Source organism: Protopterus annectens, chromosome 2.part0 (genome assembly GCF_019279795.1).
Source record: "Protopterus annectens isolate FY-2018-M chromosome 2.part0, PAN1.0, whole genome shotgun sequence".
NCBI lineage: Eukaryota > Metazoa > Chordata > Ceratodontiformes > Protopteridae > Protopterus > Protopterus annectens.
In genome coordinates this window covers 1,435,829,547-1,435,841,080 of record NC_056728.1, presented here as the reverse complement: position 1 = coordinate 1,435,841,080, position 11,534 = coordinate 1,435,829,547, and the positions used below count along the sequence as shown (strand labels likewise).

The following is an 11,534-nucleotide window of genomic DNA, read 5'->3' as shown; positions in this document are numbered from 1 at the left end:
TTAAAAAAGTAGACAGTGCTCCAGGTCTTGATGATAACGTGACATATACTGATCAGTGTTGCATACATTACTTAATGGAAACAATAATACACCAACGATGTGTTAATGTATCTACAATATTGGTAAATACAATCAGTATCCGGACACATTGTTGATAATTGTTGAGAGTGCACCTTAGGATGTAGTGTGTTGATCAGGTTATTGTATATCGATGTGTATATTAGTAGCATTACGATAACAAAGCATGGAATCAATAGGTACTATTTAAGCATGTATTTCACAATTGTGAATGTAAACGTGTGGAGGAGACATCCGTAACCTTCTCTGGTTCCACTGGATCACACACGCACACGTACACTCGCATGTCCGGATTGTGTTACGCAGCGCAGATGCATATCCGTATTCCGTTTATATATGTTTACACTGTCTGTGTGGTTACGTGTTTTGCTTTACTTGTGACTATTACTGTAACATATGTCTGATCCGTTGACGGCGTGTCAGAAAGCTTGTCGCTTTATATATGTAACGGTGTTCCCAGCATGGACCCTTTACGTACACGTGCACATCTATATGTTCTATAGTCATGATTCCAACGTGACTGCAGTCACGTTTGAGACTTACTGTGACCAGTGCACGTTAGCTGTTCGTTGTCATTAATATGCATACCCGTGGTACCTATGTACATTTGCATATCACCCCCCCCCGCACACACGCACGCCACAGGCATCCATTCGGCTGCTGGGAAAGGTGCGGTACTGCATGTTGAACATTCCTAATTCCGTCGGTGATGGCCCAGGATGCATATGTCGTCACCACAGGGCTGTTCAGATGACAGCTGCTTATATCCCATATGCATACAGGCCTTCGATTGTCAGGGTGTTGCTGTGGTGCTTTGGGTTTGGTCTTGTCCGCCCACAGTACGGGACCGCCCTGACCCTGTACGAATGTTAGATGAGTCACATGGGCACGTTTTGTCCGTGTCCATGGTACTATGTCACGGCCCCCCCCCCCAATTAGTCTTAACCGTGTGCGCCGAATGTCCGGTGTATCCGTTGTAGATCTCGTTATACTAATTGCACACGGTCTGATCGAAGTAACCTACTGCCATTACTAACCCTCCGTATGTATGGGCTGTGTCGCAATATTACAAGGGTTTGACATTGCGTGACGACGTTCACTGAGCCACAGACATGTCCGTTGCTTTTTTTGGCCGGTTCCGCTGTGCTACACACATTTAACATGGCGTAACAGGTTGAACAGCTCAGACACGAGGACATCGGGTTGTCCGTCGTTGTCTATTATTGAATGTCTCTGTGGAGTTTGTTTCACAAAGCGACACATTGTCGGCATTGTTAACGGACATCTCGCGCAGTACGTCCGCACCGACGCGGGTGACGTATGTCTGCCTTTGGCCGGCGAACAGGCATTATGCTGTGCCATTCTGTCTGGGGATATATGGTTTCCTTCCTTACGTAGATGATGTGCCATACTAGCAATGACCCTAGCGATGACCCGCGTCTGGGTGTGGGTACTGCTGTATTACCCACGAGAAGAGTGGCCTTAGGGTAAGTGGTGACCTAGGCAGAGGTTGCCACCGATACGTCACCCGCTACCCCCCTCCTGGTCTACCTACACCACATAGAGTCTGGAAAGGTGACCCGAGTATAGCCACACCCTAGACGGCTACCTACTTGGCCTATGCCTAAGGCCGGCTATGTGTGTGGTCCCTTGGGCATCGGACTCGGGAACGTGGCACGTCTGCCGTTGGTATGTCCAGCATTACCCACATCCGGCCCCAAGGCAGTTAACACAACATCCATGGGTCCACATGGTGTCCCAGCTGTGCACTCCGGGAACTCTATGGGGAATTTAACCCACACTTCGGACAGCTGTGTAATCCTAGCCTCACCTCAGGATACGTACCTGAGTAGTAGCACAGGGCGACTGTAGTCACACTCCACATAGATGGTGCCTCCACTGACCCTGGGTATTACCATACCATTAGTTTGACAAGCCTTATCTGCAAAGCCATGGAGATGGATCATAATGGGACACATAGATGAGGACATAGGGGACCCGCATACTTTGGATACAACCCAGTTTAGCTTGGTCATAGTCAGATCATGCCCTTTACACGTGTTTCACTTTGTAGAATCAGTCACCAAGGCCATTGCTGAGGGTAAACCAGTCCATACAGCCTACCTCAACCCGGCAGAGGCCGTCGACACAATACCCCCCTCGGGTATACTTGATAAACCCGTCATCTTGAATGTAAGTCCATACATCGCCCTATGGGTTGCAAACGGGCTAGGTCACAGAACACACATGGCCATAGTCGCTGGCGCCATGTCATACTCACAGCCAGTCACAGGTGGTGTCCCATGGGGCTCAGTCCTGGGTCCACTATTTCCAGCATCTACGTTTCCAATGTACACGCACACACAGGGGGGGTTATGGGTGACAATGTTTGCATACGACTGCAAACCGGATGCCAAGGTCAGACACACATCTGACACAGATATCCTTCAGGAGTGCCTCACAGATGTGGATAAGTGGTACCAGAGACATGTCCTACAGCTAAATGCCAGGAAATGCATAGGCATACCCTTCGGGATGAACAAGGTTACCCCGAGCTACCATATAGGTGGCAGTCCACTGAACACGGAGGGGGTTACCAGTGATCTGGGGACACGTGTTGTTGTTAACCGTTCGTTAGACACACATGTTGCTAACATAGTTGGGTAGACCTTCCACATTGGCCACATCATCATGAAGGGATTCACATCTACATCAGGGGAGGTCATTGTCCCCTTGTACTCATCACTCAATAGACCTATGATTGGGTACAATGCCCCGTTCAGAATGTATCTGACCCAACACCTGCAGCAGCTGGAAAGGCAACAACAGTTCTTCGACAAACGGATGCAGGGTGTCAGGTATATGTGTTATACTGACCGACTGAAAGTATTCCAGCTGTATACAGTTGCATACCAGTTGCCCAGAGGTGACCCGTGCCTGGCATGCACGGCTAGGTCGAACCCAGATCTGATGACTATACTTCACGTAAATAAGGTAGATCCCTCAGAACCACAAGGGCAGCTGACGTACACCTTGACACTGTCATTAATCGAACGTGTTGTTGGGACGGATTCATCACCCGGACACTCACTATGCTGTGGAACGACATCCCAGTACATGTAAGGGCAAGCACCTCGCTGGCCTTCTGTTAGTATTTACACATGGATGTCTGCATTGATTTATTTCTGTAACCTTGTAAATGAATGTTACATTAGCACATTGTGAATCTTTACATTTCGTTGGTCTATTTTACAGTACTCATATTCATACGGTTTATGTGTATATATTATGGTTCATTCATATTACTAGGTGTCTGCAGTTCTGTTAATATATTGGCACAATCCGTAGGACATATACATGTAGCTTACACAGTCAGAGATTTGGAAAACATTTTATGTTGGTTCATGTTTCATATATGTACATATTTTTCCATTTTCCGGTGAATACTGTACCTTCGAGCAATGTCTGTTGTCCTCACTGTGTGGGATGTGTAACCCAAGTAAGGTTTGTTCGCTTGTCTGCCTTTAAGGCATGTAATTAGTACCTAGCACATCTAATGTACCAACCAATTAATGCTTGTAAATTTAGTAGGTTGAACTACATTGTATGTAGTCTGAATAAGTCTGCTTATGAAGCAGACGAAGTGTGCTGCAATACACTATGGTGACTGCCTTTAATTCTTGGTGTGCTCTGGTTGGTCACTGACGGTCCCTACAGTACCTCGTCTTTGCTTTGGACTTCATCGGCTGGTTGTCTGTGTTTCTTGTATGGAGAATGTCAACTGTAGTCCCTATGTGTATGAGTTGTGTAATGCTTTACTACGGCAGTGTAATTCCACAGGTTTGCATTTATGTGTGCCATCTTAGTCATACGCTTGTCCATCCATGTGAATTGCCTACTATACACTGGTATGGGGCTGTACACATTTCACACCTGCATTTTGCATTCCCGGAGTATGGTGTGCATTATTAGTGGAGAGTGGCGCATGTACTCGCACGTCCCTCCCACGGGCGGGACAAAGGATTGCCTTTGAAACAACACCGAGGCCTGATTCTACATACCCAGACTCCCTTGACTGCAACAGTGGACAGTACCCATTACACATCCTTCATGTGTGCTGCAGTGTGATGTGGACGCAGCTGTATGGACCCGATACCCTGGGTATTTCTGTGCATGTGTGCTGTAGTTCATGGACAGCTATCATCAACATTGAACACGCTTGCGTGCCTATGTGTACCTGTGACGTGGTGTCGACAATTAGATCACATGAGTAATGCAGGAAGCTAGCAGGCATGCTCTGAACAGAATTTTTGGGTCCTACAATGGACACCGATGTGCATTTGTCAAGTTAGATGTTGCTGGACTGTGTCCACCTGTCCAGTGCTTTTCACTGCTGGTGTATGTTCCCCAATCGCGGATGTCTGTTTGACTACCCATTCCACATGGTGCTACATAACCGGCTGCGTTAGTACTGTGAACAAATGACATACATCCAAAGATGGTGGTTACCAACTGCTTCATATAAACCTCAGACATCCCAATGGGACATATCCGTCACTATATTTCCAATATAACACCACCAGAACATGTTGCTTACCTATGCATTCATGTAACCATGTTGTCTTCGTAGGTGGGAATGCCATAGTTTACACATCCTACGTGGCGTTGTGTGTGCCATTAGTATGTGTTCCACAGGTCGCACATCTGTTCCGCTGTATGGTAGCGGGTGCTCCTCAGTCTGTTGCGGGCAGATTGAGTGCTGTGTCGCCGGTGTTGGCACGAGTCCGGCTCTGTATGTGGAATGTCAACTGTGGTCCCTATGTGTATTTCCTGTGTCATGCCTTACCGCTGCTATGTCATTTACCGGGTTTGCAGTTGTGGGTGCCATCCTGGCCATACGGGTGTCCATCCATGACAATTGCCTACTGGACACTAGTATAGGGCTGTACACATTCCACACCTACATTTAGCATTCTCCGGAGTATGTTTTGCATTATTAGCGGGGAGTAAGGCAGGTGCTACGCACACATCCCTCCCACAGGGCGGGAGGAAGGATTGCCTGCGAAACAACACCGAGCACAGAGTCTACATACCCAGAATCCCTTGACGGCCGACAATTGACAGTACCCATTACACATCCGTCCTCTGTGCGGAAGTGTGATGTGGATGCAGTGCTATGGACCCGGTACCCTGTGTAATTCTGTGCATCTGTGCTGCATTACATGGACAGCTATCAGCAACATTAAACACGTTTGCGGTGCATATGTGTACCTGTGACGTCAATGAGTTCACTTAAGTGTTGAAAGAATGCGGCATTCCTGTCTTTAGACAAATTTTTGGGTCCTACATTGGACACCACTGTGCATATGTAAAGTGTAGAGCTTGTCGGACTGTGTCCTTGTGAGAAGTGGGTTTCACTGAGACTGTGTGTTCAGGAATCGCGGATGTCTGTTGGACTACCCATTCCACATGGTGCTACATAACTAGGTGATGTAGTACTGTGGACAAATTACATACATCCAACGATGCTGGTTAGCAAATACTCAATTTAAACCGCAGACGTCCCACTGGGACATATCCGTCACTGTATTTCCACTATAACACCACCAGAACATGTTGCTTACCTATGCATTCATTTAACCATGTTGTCTTCATAGGTGGGAAAGCCATAGTTTACATATCCTACTTGACGTTGTGTGTGTGCCATTAGTATGTGTTCCACAGGTCGCACATCTGTTACGCTGTGCGGTAGCGGGTGCTCCTCAGTCTGTTGCTGGCAGATTGAGTGCTGTGTACGCCGGTGTTGGCACGACGGTCCTGCTTTGTATGTGGAATGTCAACTGTAGTCCCTATGTGTATTTCCTGTGTTATGCCTTCCCGCGGCTATGTCATTTACCCGTGTCTGCAGTTGTGGGTGCCATTCTGGCCATACGGGTGTCCATCCATGACAATTGCCTACTGGACACTACTATAGGGCTGTACACATTCCACACCTACATTTAGCATTCTCCGGAGTATGGTTTGCATTATTAGCGGAGAGTAAGGCAGGTGCTACGCAGAAATCCATCCCACAGGGCGGGTGAATGATTGCCTGCGAAACAACACCGAGCACAGAGTCTTCATACCCAGAATCCCTTGACCGCAACAATTGCCAGTACACATTACACATCCGTCATGTATGCGGAAGTGTGATGTGGATGCAGTTCTATGGACCCGGTACCCTGGGTTTTTCTGTGCATCTGTGCTGCATTACATGGAGAGCTATCAGCAACATTAAACACGCTTGCGGTGCATATGTGTACCTGTGACTACAATGAGTTCCGTTAGGTGATTAAAGAAGGCGGAAGAGCTGTCTTTAGACAAATTTTTGGGTCCTACAATGGACACCACTGTGCATATGTAAAGTGTAGAGCTTGACGGACTGTGTCCTTGTGAGCAGTGGGTTTCACTGATGCTGTGTGTTCAGCAATTGTGTATGTGTGCTTGACTACCCATACTGTGTTGTGCTACAGGAAACATGTCTTCCGACACCAGAAACCAATGCTATACATCCATTGTTGCAGGTTAACAACCACTTTCATACCATACCCAGAGGTCACGATTGGGAGGTATTGCCACTTTATTGTCGGAACAACACCCCCAGACTGTGTACATCATGGGAACTTTAGGCCAGTCTTACCGGCCATTTCCAATTGTAATTGGCAGACACATGTCAATACATGTATGATAACACATATTGTCATGCAGAAGTTGATCTATGTTATTTGGACATTGGCTTCTGCTTTTGGCATCCGTTGCTGTGAGTGTTGCCAGTTAACATACACATTGCTTGCTCAGAGGCAGACTACACACTACTGCGCAGTACTGTGGTCTCCTTTAAGGACCCTGAGCCAGTGGTCAATGGTACAGCAGCCACTGCATCAATCACATTTGCCATCTACCAGTACCTACAGGACTGCATGTACCAGGCATTCACTTACCCAACTGTGGTTCATTGTACCAATGCCAAGCGTCCAGTGTGGTGTACCCCAGCCATACACATGATGTACAACACGGGGAGGTGGCTACTACAGGGTGGAGCAGACACCTTGTGAGGTGTGACACCCTTGGTCATCATATGTGTAGAGTTACACAATGTCATGGGATTGTCCAGGGCACATTCCACAGATATACCTACATGGACCTGGCTGACAATCATACCACCTTCAGTTGCTATACTCGACACCTGTGAGGTCACTACCACATATGCTCTGACTGGGTTCACATAGAGGTGGGGTTTACTCAACATACACACATTGCCAACATACAGGCTGACAGGTCCAGTGAGGACATCTCCACACCCTCCACCACACATGTGGAGATGTCTGTACCAGCGGTTTGTGGTCACCAAATGTTCTGTGACACACAGGTGGGACATGCTCTCTCCAGGGTAGTGTGAATAGCATCCATGAGACCAGATGGTGAGCCCGCTGTGTACTCCACTATCTCATTTGGGATTAGGACCCACAGTTAGGACAGCTATTTCTTTATAGCCTCACCTCAGGTAGGGTGCCCAGGTTGTATCGCATGACAACTGTATTCCCACATCACAGGGCCAATGCCTCCACTGAGGCTGGTTATTACTGTCCCAGTACCCTGAGGAGACCTATCTGCATAGACATGGGGTGGGATCATACTGCGGTTCGTACATGACTGCATAGGGGACATACATGCCGCATCCCACACGGTTTCTCTTGTTCAGGGGCGGTTCATGCCTTTAAGACATGGTTGACATTTTGGGACGGTCACCCAGCCCATTGCTGGGGTGTTGCAGTCCATACAGCCTACCTCGTCCTGGCAAAGGGCTTCATAACATTACCCCCTCAGGTAACGTTAATGAAACCATTGGCTGGGATGTGAACATGTACATCACAGAATGTGTTGTAAACTGTCTATGTGACACAACCCACATGGTCATAGTTGCTGGCTGCATGTCAGACCAACTGCCTGTCACAGGTGGTGTCCCATGGTGCCATTCCGTGGGTGCACCCTGTCATACATCTACATTTCCACGGTACAGCCACACGCACGGGTGTTATGGGTAACATTGTTTGTAGATGCTTGCAGAACAGATGCCATACTGGGACGGACATCTGACACAGATATCCTTCGCAGGGGCCTCCCAGATATGCATATCTGCTGTCAGGGACATGTCCCACAGCTGACTGGTACATAATGCAAAGTCATACCTGTCGAGGGTAGTAGGTCACCCCTGTACAACGTATAGGTGGCTGTCCACACAGCACAGGGGTGACTACCAGGGATCAGGGGACAGGGTTTGTCGGTCGCCTTTCATTCAACACACACATTGCTATCGTGGTTCTGTGGGACTTGACATTGACCACCTGTATGTGCAGGGAGTCACATCTGACTTCACAGCCCGACACGTACACACGGTCACTATATAGCATAGAACTTCACTTATTTGCCTAAGTATGAGCTTATTGTTGTGGCAGTTTGGTAGCTTATTCTGTTTCTTGGGACATTTAGGTATTTCAGTTACGGAGATAACCGATTCAGGCTACAATTACATTAAATAGGGAAATCATTATGACCTACACTCTTCGCACACTTCCCGTTTTAATGCTTTATTTCGGAACACGTATGCCAATACAGGGACTGCCCCTCGCAAAGTGGGACGGTTGGTGACCTTAGTCGCTACTCCTGTGTCGGTGCGGCGTGCTGACATGCTGCTATACACCTTCTCTGACTATGCACACTCACAGTACATTGCTGTCGGACACGGTATTACGCGTATCCTTTGTTCCTTGGACAGGTACATTTCGGCTGCGTCGCTTTATTTGCTTCTCTGTTTAGTTGGGACGGGTACTTTGTTGCATACTCTGCGGACATTTCATTCTGCACGGGCCATGGCTGCAGCCATTTCTATTCTGGGCGGACTATGGCAGACAGCACGTTAGGTTGCTCTTCGCCTGCCTGCTTAAACACGCCTACTGACGCATCCTACTTGGGCTCGCTCACGTACACTACGCACATGCCTGTGGTTACGGTGCACTCTCATTAATATGCATATGGCGCTACTGCGCCGGCTATGCAATGCACCGCCGGCGCAAGCCTTACGCCGGCCTTGCGCCGAGCTTCATGAATCCCGGGGCAAGTCTTTCTGCTCATCCAACATTACAGCACACACCCCTCACATCCAATGTGGCAGAAAAGTTATCTGAGTGGGTTTGTAAATTAAAAAAAAAATCTTAATGTTCCAGATCTCCCCAGAAAACATACAGAATGGCAGCAGAGCAGCAAAATGTCAGTAAAGCTGTCAGTGCTGCTGTTTATGAAGTAATGCACATGTCCTATTATGCATAATGCAGCAACATTCAAATTAAAGCTTGTCAAGTTTACTGAAGTCAAAAATCAGAAACAGAAAGCTTTTTATGAATATCTTGATGAAGAATCCAACATTTGGGTGACTTTGCAGAAAAGAATGGATACTTTAGAAAAAACAACTATCAAAAGTTATTGAAAAACACAAACTCCAGTGGAATATAAATGTAACAAATTTGAAAACAAGTAAAATAAATCTTTTTCTCTTACGAATCCTTGGGATCCACCCAATTCAGAAAAGTCACAACAAGGTATACACGAGGTGTACACCTCATAGTAACCTTTCCTGACTGTGAGACTGTCTTACCAGTGCTGACACATGAAGACATGCATGCAGTACAACAATGGGCTGCCTCCACAGCCATGCCAAATACTAGTGAGGAATTGAAGGGGAGAGGCATATGCAAATTAGCTCTGTGCACTCCCTTAGAACAGCCTGCAGTAAGGTGTTTACATAGCGCAGCGAAAGCATAATTAGCATAACTGCTCCAAACATTTGTTTATTGGGATAATGGCAAGCACTGGGGAGTTTAGTGGTCACGTAATGTTAGGGGGTGCATGAGTGTGTGTCTGCCTGGGAGGATGTAGTAGGACAGCTAGGCAGGGCAAGGTCAGGTGTGTGGGGACGTGGAGGTGTGTATGTATGGAATGAATGGATGAATGTGTGTGAGTGTGTGGGGGGGTTTAGGGTGGCTTTTATACTTCAACATACTCTGAGACTAACAAGCAAAGTCTACCACATTGGTTAAGAGGGACCACTAGCTCCCAGAAATAGCTATACAGATGGGGATGGGGGAACATTAGCCACAAGTGATAACCATACAGAAGTGAGTTTGGGGGAGTACTAGCCAAGAGGGAGAACTTCTCATACCGTAATGTCACTTAAACATAATGGGGATCGAGGGGAAACACTAAACACCAGGGAGAACTTCTCATGCCTTAACTGCACTTAAACATAACAGGGATCCAGGGGAAACACTGGATGACAGGGAGAATTTTGAAGATGTGGGTCAGGGCTGAACACTAGACATGAGAGGCACTCTATATAGCATGTCTTAAAGGCACTTAATTAAACAACTTGTACAGTGAGCCACTAGATACTAGGGATACTATAAATAGTGTGCCTTAAAGGGATTCCAACCCTGTTCCCTTCCACTAACGATATTAGCCCTCTGCTTCACTACTAGATACAATGTAAAAAACAATGAGTTTTAAAAAAGCCAGCTCTAATTGAGGGGGATTTGAACCGTGCAAAAGTAAGCCTCGATTTTAACCCACTGTGCTAATTGATATGTTAGAACAGTGGGGTTATTTTTAACATCTGATGAGGACCTTAGGCATTATTCAAAGCCTGTAACAGTTTGTAATATATGAAGGAGAGAGGAACAGAGATCATTAAGCATACCTATCAACCTTGTAGCACAAGATATCAAGACAAAGACAAAATTAATAGAGGGAACGCTGTGACCAACTAGGGAACAAAACTCAAAACACAAGTTCTAGGTGCGATTCCAATGACCACTCGAAAACAAATATTTTAGTGCTTTCATTCACTGTTTATTCAGTGAACTTCTTCAGAAAAAAGTTTATCCTACCCTAATTTCCTTTTATATCAAATCATTTAAAGTAACAGGAAATGACTTTATTAACAAGCAACAACAAATTACAACAATTAACTCATAAAAGAATGCTTGTTATTAAAAAACTTGTTTTAAAAAACTTCACATAAATCAAAACATTTATATATATATATATATATATATATATATATATGTGTGTGTGTGTGTGTTATGTTATTTAAATAAACGTTAAATTATCTATTTAATAAAAAAACATTTTAAATTTATAGACCCATTGAGTCCTGGTGCATTATCCGCCCCTAAAAATAACTGCCATAGTGTTTCTTTACATTCCAAAATATTGTTTAAGTCACCTTCAAACACAGCCTTCTCTTCTAACTCAAACACAGAGAAGGGCTGTAAAGATATGACACAAAAACCAAGTGTAGGCCTGAGTATGGACAGATTAGATAATGACAATCGGGCCAGTTATGCACAGGCTGTTTCATACTC

General features: G+C 46.0%; 1 protein-coding gene across 1 annotated transcript in view; it reads left to right on the top strand.

The window, feature by feature from the left end:
- Nucleotides 1–11,534, top strand: part of LOC122793530 (bifunctional heparan sulfate N-deacetylase/N-sulfotransferase 3-like) — a 1,344,847-nt gene that overhangs the window by 570,791 nt on the left and 762,522 nt on the right. The window contains exon 7 of the mRNA XM_044061660.1: nucleotides 10,195–10,206. Coding sequence (XP_043917595.1) covers nucleotides 10,195–10,206 — 12 coding nt within the window. The remainder of the gene's footprint in view (nucleotides 1–10,194; nucleotides 10,207–11,534) is intronic.